The sequence below is a fragment of the Rhagoletis zephyria genome, unplaced genomic scaffold (genome assembly GCF_001687245.7).
Source record: "Rhagoletis zephyria isolate East Lansing unplaced genomic scaffold, Rhagoletis_zephyria_1.1 Rzeph_scaffold_02894, whole genome shotgun sequence".
Lineage (NCBI taxonomy): Eukaryota > Metazoa > Arthropoda > Insecta > Diptera > Tephritidae > Rhagoletis > Rhagoletis zephyria.
This window is the reverse complement of record NW_016159978.1, coordinates 54860-73081: the sequence shown is the minus strand read 5'-3', so window position 1 is coordinate 73081 and position 18222 is coordinate 54860. Positions and strand designations below refer to the sequence as shown.

Sequence of the window (18222 nt, the reverse complement as noted above, 5' to 3'; positions counted from 1 at the left end):
TTTTTTTTTTTTTTGTTTAATAAAAGATAAATTAAGAAAACGAATTTCTAAAAATTGCTAAATCAACTCAAGCGAAGACACAATAAAAAAATGCTTACCAAGTCACACTACGCTGAAAAAATTAAAATCAATGTCGCATTAAGTTTAGTGTAGTTTGTTGAATTTGTAAAAGTCAATGAAAAAACATTTTTCGCATACAAACAAGACATCTTTGATTCAGAAACACGTGAGTCTTTTCAGATACTAACAACTTAACAAAGCAATTTTTTTTTTTAATTCATTATCTTATAACATACTTATCTATCGATTTCTATATAACCAATGAACACTGCGAACGTTATTCCCTTTTACACAGATATTCCATTAGATATCATAAGACACCCTTCACTCATCATTTTTGTACGCATCGTAAAAAGCTTTGAGGAACTCCCCGCTGTTGTAGTTATTAGTTAGTATTTTGGAGTCAGCAAGGAAACTTATTGAATGCGTTTTACAAGTAACTACTGCTGATTTTCATTTCAAGACCATTTCGCATTATCATCGACTTAATCATAAATATCCAAAGTAGTTACCGAAAACATCCGCCCATAAGTTACGCTCTAAAAACTACTAATTTTCTTTGTCTAACTATAAGTATATTTATGATAGTCATTTTCGTTTTTTTTTTTTGTTATCACATAAAAAGTGCGGCTAATAAGTGCCTTAAGCCTTAAATAACAAAGAAAAACGTTTTATTTTTAGTTAATCCTAAAATAGCGATGTGCCTTAACAAGCATTCCTCCAATTTGTTGAAGTCTTTTAAATGATCTCTTTGATCCCCTTAATGACCCGAGCCTTTTACTCACTCAATAAAATTACCTAAATAATATTTTATTTTTTATTTACATACATATGCACCTACTTGTAGCTAGCAAAGTGTCAAAAAGCGTGGCTTTGCGGATTCTGCTAAAATGTTTGTTTGGTAAAATGTTTTCTAAAGTTAGATTAGGTAGTTGCGGTCATCTATAATTGCCACTTAGGCTCAGGGCTCATTGTAATACCGCATGTAGGGTTAGCAATTCCCAGTCGCTCCTAAAGCCATTTTGAACTTTGCAGGAATTTAGAAGAAGAAGTGGAGAGTCTTCGTCTGGATTGAGCAGGGCACTATCATAACAGGTGCAGAATCCTTTCCTCCTGCTCTTCACTTTGATAGCTTCTACAGAAGCTATTCAACGCAGGCGAATGCTTGCCCTTTAGACAGTATCCTGTAATGACACATACTAATCTTCTATATGAGTACATACATAAATACCNCTTTGTCTAACTATAAGTATATTTATGATAGTCATTTTCGTTTTTTTTTTGTTATCACATAAAAGGTGCGGCTAATAAGTGCCTTAAGCCTTAAATAACAAAGAAAAACGTTTTATTTTTAGTTAATCCTTAAATAGCGATGTGCCTTAACAAGCATTCCTCCAATTTGTTGAAGTCTTTTAAATGATCTCTTTGATCCCTTTGATGACCCGAGCCTTTTACTTCACTCAATAAAATTAACTAAATAATATTTTATTTCTTATTTACATACATATGCACCTACTTGTAGCTAGCAAAGTGTCAAAAAGCGTGGCTTTGCGGATTCTGCTAAAATGTTTGTTCGGTAAAATGTTTGCTTAAGACGCAAAATCCCTGAAATGGGCATGGCAGTTTTAGGACTAAAGTTAGATTAGGTAGTTGCGGTCATCAATAATTGCCACTTAGGCTCAGCGCTCATTGTAATACCGCATGTAGGGTTAGCAATTCCCAGTCGCTCCTAAAGCCATTTTGAATTTTGCAGGAATTTAGAAGAAGAAGTGGAGAGTCTTCGTCTGGATTGAGCAGGGCACTGTCATAACAGGTGCAGGAATCCTTTCCTCCTGCTCTTCACTTTGATAGCTTCTACAGAAGCCATTCAACGCAGGCGAATGCTTGCCCATTAGACAGTATCCTGTAATGACACATACTGATCTTCTATATGAGTACATACATAAATACCCTCCAGTACTGCTGCAGGCAATCGCTACTGCACCGACTCCTAGGTAGAATAGCGAAAAACTACGACAGAGGGGGCCCATAAATCACATAAGTGACTACTCTAGTAACTCCCGGTAGTGCAGAGAGAGCCGATGGTGACTACCGCCTAGGACATTGCCTTGTAAAAGTAATCGATGAAATACACTGCAAGTAGTCGGTCGGTAATTGACGGTGTTTATCAGGTAGCTACCGATTCAGCAGTGCTGTAGTCGCTCCCCCGTACTGCAGGGTAGGTATATAATACGCGAAGGGATTTTTTGTTTAGGTCTTCAGATCTGCACCGTTGGTTCGATTTTCCAAATTGAGATTTAAAATTAAAGGGTTAGGGCTGTAGATGGCAACAAGGTTTAACTTTTTAAAAACAGTTTCCATCTTTTAAAAAAATCCAATCCAATTATTTAAAAAGTTAAATCAATTAGTACAATATGGTTATCAATGGAAAAGGTTTTGAAAAAGTTATATTGTTTACTACATGTAAGAGGGTTGCCACATGTATCACAATGTCAGATGAAGGATATTTAGGAAGCTTTTATTTTGCAACTCCTTTTGAAGAGTTTTAGTTTGAANCAACAAGGTTTAACTTTTTAAAAACCGTTTCCATCTTTTAAAAAAATCCAATCCAATTATTTAAAAAGTTAAATCAATTAGTACAATATGGTTATCAATGGAAAAGGTTTTGAAAAAGTTATATTGTTTACTACATGTAAGAGGGTTGCCACATGTATCACAATGTCAGATGAAGGATATTTAGGAAGCTTTTAGGTTGANAGTTATATTGTTTACTACATGTAAGAGGGTTGCCACATGTATCACAATGTCAGATGAAGGATATTTAGGAAGCTTTTATTTTGCAACTCCTTTTGAAGAGTTTTAGTTTGAACATTTAGCTTTAAAAAGTGGCATTTAAATAGTATAAAGTTAGATGAATTATTAAAAGATGGATTTCAATCGAAGTGGGTTTAAAAGGGTTTTATTTCTAAAATGTATTCAGGGGGGGCTGCCACCTATTCAAAAAATCAAAATAAAGTAAATTGAGACAATTAGGGAAACGAAATATGCATTACAATTTGGATATCAGACGAAAGAGAATGAAGGTTTTAGTTTGAAAATATTTTGAAGATGGTTGCCACCTGTTCGAAATGTCGAGCTTAGATAACTTATACAGAAGATATATTAAATAGATAATAAAACGAAATCTTTAGTTTATAAATCTGACTAACATTTGGAATAGTTTTTATTTTTTTTTTTAGCTTAATTAGGCTCATTAGTAGACCAGTGCGTTTAGCACGGCCGCGGGCAACAGNAGGTTTTAGTTTGAAAATATTTTGAAGATGGTTGCCACCTGTTCGAAATGTCGAGTTTAGATAACTTATACAGAAGATATATTAAATAGATAATAAAACGAAATCTTTAGTTTATAAATCTGACTAACATTTGGAATAGTTTTTATTTTTTTTTTTAGCTTATTTAGGCTCATTAGTAAACCAGTGCATTTAGCACGGCCGCGGGCAACAATTGCTTGGCAGTCTTGCAGGTGATTGACAGATGTCATTTGACCAGATTCTTAGCTTGTCCAAATGTCGTTTTAGTCTTCAGTGTTCCGTGAACATTCCCGTGACGATCCTCAGTTGCTCTTTGGGCAGAGTAAAAAAGCCTGCATCTCTTTGAGTTATGCCCATCTATTAATCGTTTGGCTTGGCGAAGTCCAATGGTGCTTTCCCAGTTCTGTACTCTCATTATTGTTACGCTTTTCCTGAGTTCTTCCCCGATCGTGTGGAGACCTACTGCAAGGACTGGTTCGCCACTTGTTATACGCGACAGTTTTATCGGCGCCGACTCAAAGCTTTTAGGGGAAGCGACGAGCTAAGGAGAGGCATACCTTGTCGTTCATGCGAGGGCAACACGTTTTCTGCTCTCATTTGCATGTGTAAATTTAATTAGCTGGCAATATTATTTCTGTGAGTAAATGAATCGAGCAACTCGAAAAAAAAGGAAATCGAAAAATAGCCTCGACAAAAATGTTCACGTGTAAGCTCGGTCTGAGAGAACTTTTAAAAAATTATCTTCACTTTTCATTTTTTTTTTTTTTTTTTGTTTGTTTCTTTACTTATGGTGTCCCAGTAATTTTTATCATTTTGACATTTGTATGCATGCTCTTTGCTTGCATAAATCAAGGATTTACTATAAAATAAGGTGAAAGCTACAAGCTGTTAATTTAAAGTAAACTAAAAAGTATGTACATATTTTCGAGCCACAAATAATTGCACCGTACGCACCAACTCACTCGACATGAGATCGCTTAATTTATTATTTGTTTGCTGTTTCAGATGCTAACCCACTCCACTCAAAAGTTATATGCTTCAGTTTCTATAGCCACGTCTCCATCCATACATATGAGATGCATACGCCAATCATTCCCATACTATTTACACTCAATCATATATTTGGTTGCAATATAAAAAAAGACACTGTGCCTTTCTAAGAGGTATCATAAAAAAAGAACTAACGAAATATAGTAAATCAAAGACATGTACACAAATTGCACTCGTATATATTTTTATTTCCAATCATTTCCAAATCAGAAACTAAATAAGAGTCCCTAAATAAGCTATGTATTTATACATTCACATATATTTAGATATGTGCACACTTTCTCAAAGAAATTGCAATTAATTATAAACTGTATTATCTGCTTTTTTTCTGGAAACGAAAATCGTATGCAACAAATTCCCAAAAAAACTTGGCTTGGAAACAATTTAATTGCGCGTTTTGAAATATTAACGCATGAAGGTACCACACAAGCGCCCGAGGAGGATCACGGCGTTCTAATTATAATAACACTAATCGTCGTCTCGTTCCTAATCTGTCTCCTATGCACACTTTGTCACTCCAGAAGAAAACGTAGAGCTAATGTGCACCAATTGGGCTTGCATCGGAACGCGCACTACGATTCGCAAACCAGTGCGACCGGTAAGTGCAATAGGAGTCGCTTTATGCGAATAGAAGTCAATGGGAAGTATATACAGCCCAATTCCAAGTATTTTAATTTTAATTTCTAAATTAATTTCTGATATGCAGAAGTAGTAAAGTCACTGTTTGAAGGTGATAAGAGATCACATTGATGTTTGATAATTTTTTTATGACAGTGTTTTGTACTTTTTTCCTTATATAAAAAATTACTTTGTATTGTAGAAAATGCATGATGTCACCGAAAAAATTCTCAAAAATCAACGGTATTTTTAGCAACTTCAAACTGTGACTTTATTATATTACATTTTAAACTGCATCCAAAAAATTACAATTTTTTAAATTTGTAAATTTTTTTTTTTCTAGTTTTTGTAAAAGGTTTGAAGTTTAGACTTATATGGATTTTGTTAGATAAGGAGCTGAATTTTAATAAAAATTTAATGAACCTTAAAAAAGCAAAAGAAAAGTAGTCAAAACTGGTAAAAATTGTGATGTGCTATATTTTGTCGCGGGTTGTATGTATATGTATGTATCTAAATATTATATTTTATTTATTATTAACATATATACAGTGACAAACCAAAGTATTGACACGGAAATATTTCGAAATATATGCAAGTTTTTTCTTCTGATTTATGTTCAATCATTTTTTTTTTAAATTATAGTTCCTACTACACCAAAAAAACATAAAAATAAAATATCTAAACTTCTGTGCAAAATTCAATAAACTTGCAACTTTCGATTGAGATTGATTGGAGATATTCTAAATATTACCAAAAGTCAACGCGATTTTCTAGCAACTTCAAACATCCACTTTATTATACCAAAGTCGAATGGGCTATAAAACTGCTTACTAAGAATTTTTCCAAAAAATCTGAATAGAAAATTGCAAATTTATTGAATTTCCTGAGTTTTGCACAAAGTTTATAGATTTTGATATTATGTTTTTTGTGTAGTATGAGCTACATTTTTATAAAAAATTATTGATAATATATTAGAAAAAAACTTTGCATATATTGTGAAAAATTATCTGCGCCAGTACTTTTGTTCGTCACTGTACATATGTATGTACGCTTCTTTTTATTATTTATGTAATGATTTGTTTGTTTTGTATTTTCAGTTTTTAAAAAATTTTAGACAAAATCAACATATCTCAATAACACATACCTTCCTCTCCTTCAAATTATTGCGTTGCAAATTAACGCTTTAACAGGTAAAGTTTAGGTAGTATGTACGTGTATATGCGCCTACGTTATGCTGTGCCGAAAAAGCCAAACCAGTGTTTTTTTAACGCATATTATTAGTTTAGTATAACAACTATGTTAATAAAATTTTATAAAATTCATAAATCTTTTTTAATTGGAACTTTCACAAATATAAGTAGTAGCCGTAATCGATTTGCCAACAGTTAGATTAAAAATGAGAATGTGTGTGTGAGCATGAGAGTGTATTTTAAACCCAGCCAGTAAAATCATTGTAAACGAGGNGTAATCGATTTGCCAACAGTTAGATTAAAAATGAGAATGTGTGTGTGAGCTTGAGTTTGTATTTTAAACCCAGCCAGTAAAATCATTGTAAACGAGGTCGTAACTGGATATTTTCTCGAAGAAAACCCGGCTAAAAAGTCATTTATAATAGCCGTCTACGATTCGTTTTCGAGTACTTTTTCGCTTGAAATTGTCGATCGCCTACGAACAGTCGTAAACGGATCGAAAAAGCGTTCATATGCGAATATATTATAAAATATTGTGANCGTAACTGGATATTTTCTCGAAGAAAACCCGGCTAAAAAGTCATTTATAATAGCCGTCTACGATTCGTTTTCGAGTACTTTTTCGCTTGAAATTGTCGATCGCCTACGAACAGTCGTAAACGGATCGAAAAAGCATTCATATGCGAATATATTATAAAATATTGTGATTCAAGAAAAATTTCCAACAGAATGAAAACTTTTTCTTGTGCTGACAAATTACTACAAGCCTCGTTCTTTTACTTTTTTTTTTGTTTATCGTTTACGAGCCTTTTTCTAACTTTTCACCGATCGAGAATCCATCTTAAAACATAATGTTCGTAAAATGTACGTTTTCTTGCTGGCTGGTAAATTATATGGCTGGCAAACGTCAGACTGCCTCTCAATGATTGTACCTTGTAATGTTTTTGTCATGATTTTAAGTATCTATTCGACACCCAATTCTGAGTACATGTATCAAAGTGATGAATACAACAAAGTATTTTTCAGTACTGAGTATTTTCGAGTTCTTTTGTGAGTACTGAGTACTTTGGAACCAGTTAGCGACAAGTTTCGGACCGATATCGCACTTGTTGACGTAAAAATATTTCATATCATACGTCAACAAAACCGATACCGATTCGAAAAATGTCGCTAACTGATTACAGAATCAGCCTACAAAAATGATATCGTCCGATTCACCTGGAACAAAAATGCTTCAAACATGTAAGAGTTTCTCTGTATTATAGCCTCGAACCGACATATATACATCTTTCATTTGAATCAGTATTAAAAGCTGTATTGGCTCCTACATTCGGGTTTTGATAGGCGACTCTCCCCTGAAACGTTTTTCCATATTTTTGGGCTATGTGTGCTTTTATTCGAAACCTAAATGTGCCGGTACCGAGTATCGAGAGTACTGGATACTTAAAAGTATTGACTCAGTACATCACTACTGCTGTCATCTCGCCTGTGATGTCAGCAAAACAGCTGATTCTGTCAAATTCACTGAGAGCCGATTAGCGATATTGCCATCGGCGCCACCTTCTATATTATCTGCACCGTGGAGCCAACTTCAAGCAATTTTAAACAATTATAAAAAGCCATGCTCCGAGAATGTCTGATTCTTGTATTTTTTATTCAATTTTTTTTTTGTTCCTTTTTACTCAATTTTGATCATATGCTAACAGATATAATATAGTGTTTGTATATATGTATAGTTATTAACTATGTTTCTATATATATGTTTTAAAACTTCTTCTATTACACTCTACTGCCGCAGGTTTGAGTTCAAGCCGTCGTCATTTGCAAGGTGGCCCCAGCATATCGGGCAGCCTGCATGGCATCAATAGCGGTTCTTTGATGATACCACCTGCACCGCTGCCACCCACCAGCGTACCACCACCGCCACATATTTGCATTGCGGGCGTCGATGGCATCAGCGGAGGCATACTAATTAACGACGACGATGGCCTAGACGATGAGGATGAACTCGATCTCGACAATGAACAACACGAAATATTTATCAACGACGTACGATTCGACGATGATGAGCACCATCTGGAGCAAATGCGTCATTTGGAAACTGTTTAACAATTGGTGAAAGGACTGGGAGAGATGAAGGACATCAAACAATTGTTAAAACAATATGCGGGATTTTATAGAAATTTACAAGCATAGGAACAGGCTTAAGTCAAATATAAAATTATATATACATAAAATAAAATGAATAAAATATTGATAAATAAATTCGCAGATGCATATGTAAAAGAAATATTAGCTATACGATTAGTTAAGTCAGATTTTTAAAAGAAGGAACAAGGAATAAGAATTCCTAAACTAAGATATGAAACGCTGCTAAAAAATAAAGTGAGTAACTGAAGAGAAGGAACTTTAGGCAGATACATTTTGGATTTAAGGATCTTTTTTTGTTTGACTTGTGAAAGCGTAAGAGGAGAAAAAATAAGTTTCGCTTTAGGGTAGTTTCACTGTTCTTTCCTTTATTACAATAAAGGTATTCATCAAATAGAGCAGATGACCTGGCACTCTGACAGGACAGCAGATTAGCTCAAGCAACGCGTCTTGTCAACAGTCGTTGCTTAAGCTAATCACCTATTTTGCCAGAGTGCCAGGTCACTTGCTCAATTTGGTGAATACCCCTAATGAAAATACATATATAAAGAAAAAGGCGTGTCGATGAACTGTGTGGATACAATTGAAGTTTATATTTACTTTGATACATACTTAAATTAATGTACGTATATAAATATATACATATGTACATATAACATATGGCACGTTTAATAATATACAGATGTAACTCAAAATTAACGTTCGTGATAAGGAGAATATATACAGCCAAACAGATGACTAAACTTCCCAAAAATGGCGAAGATATTTGTATTTCGATCTGTATTTTGGTATACCAACTGTATGAATTGTTCAAACTTTGATTGCGTTTTCCCACAAAATTGAAATTTTGAAATGACTCTGTATATTATTAAAAGTGCGATATATGCGTAGTATGTATGTAAATGCAAAAGCACAAATACGCGCTTCTTGGAAGATCATTTAGAACATTTTATTGTAAAATAATTTTCATAAAATTAACATTGAGAGTTAACAATATCGAGAATGATAAGAAGCAAGGAAGCTTTTATAAAAAGCTAATATTTCTAGATCAACCTTAAAGTCGTAAAACGTTAGCGAGAGGAAAATAAGAACGATAAATTTAAAATAAAAATAAAAGTTAAGAGCAAATGAAAATGGAAATGTTAAAATCTAGAAAAAAACATTCTCAGAAATATAAAAATTCTCAGTGGCAAAAGATATTTATACAACGCATTAAAGAGTAAAAAAAGCGAAATAAAACGATGACACCCTTCCAAATTAAAAAAAAAAAAAAAAACGGAACAAAGTTGTTGATTTTTATATTTGATACGATTATAAAAGTATTTCACATTTGATATTCTTAAGGTCACACCTAAACAATATACCGCAGATGAATGTTTTAGCACAAACCTGCACATTTCTTCATTCGTTCAAAATCCAACATAAAGAAATTTACTCATAACATAATTCATTTATTACATTGGGTCAGACGGCCTGACCAGACCAATATGCGAAAATTACTAGTCTCTTGGACGATCTGAAATCTGGTTATTATTCTGTAAGCGCCTCAAAATCCCTTATTCTTAGCAATCGTGGAAAAGAAAAAAGTAAAGCAAGAAAAGAAGGTGATTTACTTTGTTTTCGTTTATGTGTGTTAACGGTCAGTTTTTCACTAAGCTTCTGTAATCGCTTGGAATATTCAGAAAAGGTTCGCTTTTTCATCGCGGACTAGAATTGTTCTCAAACACTTTTCAAATTCAATTCTCACTTCTCGCACAAGAAGAAAGTAACTCCGCGTGAAGACCTCCGACCAGGTCTGCCAACTTGGTTAAAACCGTGACATTTTTTTTTTGTGCTCTATTTTACTTCAATTGGCACTTTTGAAAAATATTACTACATACATATGTATTGCAATACATTTTTGTGATATCCTTTGCGTGTACTTCTTTTTCTCAGCTATAATTTTCTAATTTCTTAAGTCCATAAAACTGATTTATCTTATTTTTGCATTGACCTTTTGCGTGTACTTCTTTTTCTCAGCTATAATTTTCTAATTTCTTAAGTCCATAAAACTGGTTTATCTTATTTTGGCATTGACCTTTTGTTTTAGAAATGTGGTTCCTTTTTTATTGCTGAATGGGAGGTAAATAAATTATCATTTTCCGATTAAAAATAATGGCATGTTTTTGGTACTTTTATTTTCCTATTTAGTACATTTTTTCTAACTGTTATCCTCAATATGCCGCCTCATAGCAGAGGATAGTTGGCAGCCCTGCTTCCGTCGTGAGGTCAAATCGTCGTGTAGGTGGTTACGAAAATTTTAGGAGAAAATTGTGAATAAATTATTTAATAAAAATAAAAAAATAATAACATANAACACTTTTCAAATTCAATTCTCACTTCTCGCACAAGAAGAAAGTAACTCCGCGTGAAGACCTCCGACCAGGTCTGCCAACTTGGTTAAAACCGTGACATTTTTTTTTGTGCTCTATTTTACTTCAATTGGCACTTTTGAAAAATATTACTACATACATATGTATTGCAATACATTTTTGTGATATCCTTTGCGTGTACTTCTTTTTCTCAGCTATAATTTTCTAATTTCTTAAGTCCATAAAACTGGTTTATCTTATTTTGGCATTGACCTTTTGTTTTAGAAATGTGGTTCCTTTTTTATTGCTGAATGGGAGGTAAATAAATTATCATTTTCCGATTAAAAATAATGGCATGTTTTTGGTACTTTTATTTTCCTATTTAGTACATTTTTTCTAACTGTTATCCTCAATATGCCGCCTCATAGCAGAGGATAGTTGGCAGCCCTGCTTCCGTCGTGAGGTCAAATCGTCGTGTAGGTGGTTACGAAAATTTTAGGAGAAAATTGTGAATAAATTATTTAATAAAAATAAAAAAATAATAACATAAAATAAAATGTAATCAGCAAAGGAAAAAACGAAAAATGAAAAACCAAATATTGAATATTGAAAATGTTTCGTAACGAGTTCAGCTGCTCTGCAGACAGGATAATTACTACTTCGTAGGCCATCGCCATGTTAAAAAATACAGTTGAAAGCATTGTTTTGGGTTGGGATAGATGAAGAACCAGTAGTGTCTCTTTTCAAGCTAGCTCGGCGCCAGTTCTGAACCAATTTTATTTTCTGCTGGGAAATTACATATTTCTAAGTGTGTGAAATTGCTGAAGTAAACTATTACTCCCCACCCCTCTCGCCCAACAAAAACCGGATACAGACCGTCTGAAAAATCGAGCGTCTGCAGGCTTATTGGAATACATATGACCAAGCATTTTTCAACTTACTCATTCAAAATTAAGTCACTCGCTCGTTTGGCAACACTCTAATGATAAAAAGTCAAGCATTCCACTCATTTAACCACTCACTGTATTATGCGGCCAAAAACCATATACATACATAAATACATGCAAGCATACATAGAACGATAGATACATCAATAAGAATTGATTCTAAAATGTGCTCAATAAATTAGTAAATATACATATGTACATGCATACAATAAAAGAAAAACAATACGTACGAGTCTTATTGCGAATAATTAAATAAATTACTGACATTCATGCATGCATACATACATATGCATTTGCGTATGTATAAATGTAATAGTACTAAGCCACAAAAAACGTGAAATATTCAAAAACAACATTTTTGATGGCAATATTACGTGTTTACTACATGAAGCAACAAAACTACAAATACAATGGCAATTGGTAGTTGTTGCCTGCCATTAGCGCTTAAATACTGAATAATAATAAAAGTAATCAATTAGTGACTATCAAAACTGCATCTTCCAGAACAAACAACAAAAAAATAAGCACCTAAAAACATTTATTTGAAAGCATCGCAATGCCTAAATTATGAAGGAGTAAATCGAATAATTAAATGTAAAAGTAAAATATATAAAACGAATGTGTGTATAGTAGTGCAAAGGGGAACGTAATATGGAAAAATTATCATTGAATTAAATTTCATACTAAGCAGGGTTACGAAGTACATCGGGAATTGGTTTTGAAAAGGGATGTGCCGGGTATTCAGATTAAGACTATAAATTTTAATTTGAAAAACCTTTTTAACAAAAAATTGTTTATTGTATTTTTATTAAACGTTTAATAAGTAAAGCTAAAAATTTGCATATTTTTTCAATATGAAAGGCAGCTTTTCCGCATCAAAGTTNAAAAAAAAAAAAAAAAAACGGAACAAAGTTGTTGATTTTTATATTTGATACGATTATAAAAGTACTTCACATTTGATATTCTTAAGGTCACACCTAAACAATATACCGCAGATGAATGTTTTAGCACAAACCTGCACATTTCTTCATTCGTTCAAAATCCAACATAAAGAAATTTACTCATAACATAATTCATTTATTACATTGGGTCTCTAAACACACTAGTCTTTTCAGACGGCCTGACCAGACCAATATGCGAAAATTACTAGTCTCTTGGACGATCTGAAATCTGGTTATTATTCTGTAAGCGCCTCAAAATCCCTTATTCTTAGCAATCGTGGAAAAGAAAAAAGTAAAGCAAGAAAAGAAGGTGATTTACTTTGTTTTCGTTTATGTGTGTTAACGGTCAGTTTTTCACTAAGCTTCTGTAATCGCTTGGAATATTCAGAAAAGGTTCGCTTTTTCATCGCGGACTAGAATTGTTCTCAAACACTTTTCAAATTCAATTCTCACTTCTCGCACAAGAAGAAAGTAACTCCGCGTGAAGACCTCCGACCAGGTCTGCCAACTTGGTTAAAACCGTGACATTTTTTTTTGTGCTCTATTTTACTTCAATTGGCACTTTTGAAAAATATTACTAAATACATACATATGTATTGCAATACATTTTTGTGATATCCTTTGCGTGTACTTCTTTTTCTCAGCTATAATTTTCTAATTTCTTAAGTCCATAAAACTGATTTATCTTATTTTTGCATTGACCTTTTGCGTGTACTTCTTTTTCTCAGCTATAATTTTCTAATTTCTTAAGTCCATAAAACTGATTTATCTTATTTTGGCATTGACCTTTTGTTTTAGAAATGTGGTTCTTTTTTTATTGCTGAATGGGAGGTAAATAAATTATCATTTTCCGATTAAAAATAATGGCATGTTTTTGGTACTTTTACATTTTTTCTAAGTTTTATCCTCAATATGCCGCCTCATAGCAGAGGATAGTTGGCAGCCCTGCCTCCGTCGTGAGGTCAAATCGTCGTGTAGGTGGTTACGAAAATTTTAAGAGAAAATTATGAATAAATTATTTAATAAAAATAAAAAAATAATAACATAAAATAAAATGTAATCAGCAAAGGAAAAAACGAAAAATGAAAAACCAAATATTGAATATTGAAAATGTTTCGTAACGAGTTCAGCTGCTCTGCAGACAGGATAATTACTACTTCGTAGGCCATCGCCATGTTAAAAAATACAGTTGAAAGCATTGTTTTGGGTTGGGATAGATGAAGAACCAGTAGTGTCTCTTTTCAAGCTAGCTCGGCGCCAGTTCTGAACCAATTTTATTTTCTGCTGGGAAATTACATATTTCTAAGTGTGTGAAATTGCTGAAGTAAACTATTACTCCCCACCCCTCTCGCCCAACAAAAACCGGATACAGACCGTCTGAAAAATCGAGCGTCTGCAGGCTTATTGGAATACATATGACCAAGCATTTTTCAACTTACTCATTCAAAATTAAGTCACTCGCTCGTTTGGCAACACTCTAATGATAAAAAGTCAAGCATTCCACTCATTTAACCACTCACTGTATTATGCGGCCAAAAACCATATAAATAAATTACTGACATTCATGCATGCATACATACATATGCATTTGCGTATGTATAAATGTAATAGTACTAAGCCACAAAAAACGTGAAATATTCAAAAACAACATTTTTGATGGCAATATTACGTGTTTACTACATGAAGCAACAAAACTACAAATACAATGGCAATTGGTAGTTGTTGCCTGCCATTAGCGCTTAAATACTGAATAATAATAAAAGTAATCAATTAGTGACTATCAAAACTGCATCTTCCAGAACAAACAACAAAAAAATAAGCACCTAAAAACATTTATTTGAAAGCATCGCAATGCCTAAATTATGAAGGAGTAAATCGAATAATTAAATGTAAAAGTAAAATATATAAAACGAATGTGTGTATAGTAGTGCAAAGGGGAACGTAATATGGAAAAATTATCATTGAATTAAATTTCATACTAAGCAGGGTTACGAAGTACATCGGGAATTGGTTTTGAAAAGGGATGTGCCGGGTATTCAGATTAAGACTATAAATTTTAATTTGAAAAACCTTTTTAACAAAAAATTGTTTATTGTATTTTTATTAAACGTTTAATAAGTAAAGCTAAAAATTTGCATATTTTTTCAATATGAAAGGCAGCTTTTCCGCATCAAAGTTCAACAAACTGTTTCTATTTTGCACCTACATAAATGCTACGCGACGCGCTAAACACTCTTTCTTGGTTCACTTGTAAATTCTTTGCAATTTTGATTCCACCTACTTAATTAAAGGTCTTCTTGTCTGGATATAAGGTTTACTTTTAAGTAAGTACTTCTCAATTTCGGACATCCGAATCCGGCTCGTATTTCTTATATAGTATCCGGAATCCGATTATCCGGCACATCCCTAGTTTTGAAAAAATTGTCTAAATATTTATGGAGTCGCTGTCTATTTTAAAAGTACCCATTTTTTTTTTTTTCATTTGCAGTCGGAAGATAATTCTCAGCCTACCAACGAATTCACCATCATTCAATTTCCATTGCGCAGCTTGGAAAGCTTTAAAGTTATACGAGTGCTATTTACTCAAAAAATTTAACTAACTGAGCAAAACGCCAATAATGGCGATAAAAGTTACAACAACACCATTCTCGGAATAGCAGAAAGAAAAGGTCTGCCAAAAACGATTTTGCTTGTCCGTCCTAGGCCCTATAGTACCAGCCGCCCCTTTCTCAGCTCCCATTATGTAGGTGCTTAATACTTTAATCGAAATATACCTGCCCTTGTATTGCTTACTGCAAATATTTGTCGTTGCCCAGCGCTGGAAAAATTTTTGCACTTGCTTAGGGAGTTCTGCCAGTAACAGACGATAAATACGTAAAAATGTATGTGAAATGACAATCCTCAAAATTAATGCGGATCAGGGGATTTTCCGATGAGAACACTGTACAAGTAAGCAAACAAACGAAACGAGTTTGGGGTTCACGTTAGCCGAGTGGTGAGAGCTGAATTTTTCTGGCAGCATTTTCATTTGATTTTCGCGAGGAAGTATGGTAAATGGTTTGAAAAACTTCAGCTATGAGCCATGCGAACAAAGTGAAAGCAAAATAAAAATAATCTAGTTAAATTTGCATGGTTTAGGGCCGTTTTCTGAAGTAACTTTTAACTTTAAAGCTCACTTCATATTTAAAGGTTGGATTGAAAATAAAGCTATGTATAAAGTTAAGCATTTCTCTTATCGGTTTTTGACGTATGTATGTTTCTTGGTTAAAAATCAATTTAAAACATGATAATAAAATGCTTTACTTTAGACAAAATCATAAATTTTAATACAACCTTTAAATATAAAGTGAGCTTTAAAGTTACAGGTTACATGAGAAAATGGCCCTTAAAGTAGCGATGAGCAGAAAGAGCTTTTACTCTGTTAGCATCCATATAAAAAGCTTTAATAAGCTTATGACGAGGGACATATTTTGGTCATGATTGATATAAAGCTTAAACAGCTTAGTACGCATATTTATGAAACAGGGATATATCGAAGTTTGGCGGTACTGGGCGAAGCGTTGCACTTATGCAGAGCTTATTTCAGTTTCCTATACATATATGTATATTATACCCGTCACTGATCTATGTGTACCAGCGCTAATCTAAACATATGTGGGTGTGTACAAAGCTTTTCAAAGGTTTCCATAGATTTTATATCTCTCTGGTCGCCACGGCTGTATATTTTTTGTAGTATATTATATTTAAAAAATTCTTACACATTTCCCGAAGTTAGGACTGCGATTCAAGCTTTTGTGAATTTGTGAATTTCGCCATTAAGAGCGTAATATCACTCATAAAATTTAAAACTGAATGTAGTAATGAAAGTTTGAAAAGCTCAAAACGCGTGAAAAGCTTAGTGTATAGTTCTATTCTAAAAGTAGAACCCCTTTAAGGCATTCATTGCTTTTTAGACTTTCAGGGCTTTGGTCAGCTATGAGTGTTATATGCAGAATAGAGTGCTGAAAGTCTAAAAATCGCGGAATGCATGAAAAGCTTAGTGTGAATGTCTAACTTAACTGACAGCTTACTCAATAAAATATAAATCTGCGATGAACAGAATTAAAAAGGAAAAGATAAAATTATGTAGTTAAATGACTAAGTTAAAAACAAAACCAACGTTAAACAGTCAAAATAAATTTTAATAGCAAAATTAAAAATTACAAATATAAGAATTAAAATGAAAAACATTTAAATGCTCAAATTAATTGAAAACAATTAAAAAAGTTGTAAATTAATTTCCAATATGTGCACACATGCCTCGTTAAAGCAAGGAAACGTAATTAAAAAAGTAAAGATATTAAATTGAGATTAAAAATTTAAAGAATTTATTGTAAATGTGGCAAAATTAAAACAAAATGTAAGCAATCACCACCTCACTCACACATCGCGTACTCTTGGATAGAAATTTCAAAATTAAGCAAATCGAAGATATCTGACAGCTGCTTTTTTAGTTTAGGACCCCGGACATTGAAAGTGGTTTAAATCTACAGTTTTTTTTTTATTAGCAAATAGGTCATCGTTCTCATTCATTTAATAACACTGTACAAGAGCATTTTCGCAACCGGAAAGCCATGGTATACTTTTGAAAGAGGACAGCATGCCTATCATTATCGCCGAACAAAGTCATAGTCAGAGTTTTGTTCTACATCCGCCCAAAGGATATACTTTATAATTTTTTTCTAAATAAACCACCCCGAAGTTTTGATGAAGTCTTTTTTTCAACGAGATTATGTGCTGGTGGTCCCGAGTTTCGTATGACTCCTTTATTCTGAATAAAAATAAAGCAAAACTCACCGGTGCTGGACTATGGATTTGTCCTCTTTTAAAAAGACATATACCTTGGGTATTCTGTTGTGGAACATATCAAAATTTGTTAGACTATGTACATATTTGATTGTTAACGCTTTCTAGCTGTCCATTGAGGATTCTACTTCAAATGAGTCTTCCTATAAAAGATTCTCAAGCCCAATGCTTAGTGTTGAGCACTAAACGACAGTTGATTAGGGATTACCCATGTACGTATGTAGTTACAATATGTCCTTCTCAGCCCAAGTCCTATTGGGGTTTTCGGTGTAAGTCTTAATATTGCTATGAACGCTCAAAACAAAAGATGAAATTTTTGAAGAGGTATTTGTATCGAATCACCCGAAAATCCTACTTTCCAATGGCTTAAGTTTAAAAAAAAATGTATGTGCACATAATCTAAACGCATTACACACGCTTTCGCAGACACATTTTCAAACTCATCGACAGAGATAGTATGTAATTAAAACTTGAAAGTTAAAAAGAGTAATAAAGACAAAAATAGATATTAAAAAAAAATAGATAAAAGTATTGGTTTCATAGCGCACGTACGTTTTACAGCAACAACAAATAATCAATAAAATTATAAACGAAAATAAAAGTTTGCGAAAATAACGAACCAAAATTAGTGCAAATAAATTAAATTTAATTAAAAAGTAATTGTAACTAATTGTAACGAAACGTTTACTATTTGCATAAAAATGCATATAAAAGTATGAAAATATATGTACTATATTATGCGATGCCACTGTTAAAAAAAA

The 18222-nt window shown here is 33.0% G+C and overlaps 1 protein-coding gene across 1 annotated transcript; it reads left to right on the top strand.

Moving 5' to 3' along the window:
• Positions 1-153: 153 nt before the first annotated feature.
• On the top strand, positions 154-8437 carry LOC108367973 (uncharacterized; the record flags this gene model as incomplete). Its single annotated transcript, XM_017622693.1, has 3 exons — positions 154-226; positions 4840-5019; positions 8028-8437. Coding segments are annotated over 3 exons (564 nt in total), but the record flags the coding sequence as incomplete, so codon positions are not given.
• Between the last annotated feature and the right edge of the window lie 9785 nt (positions 8438-18222).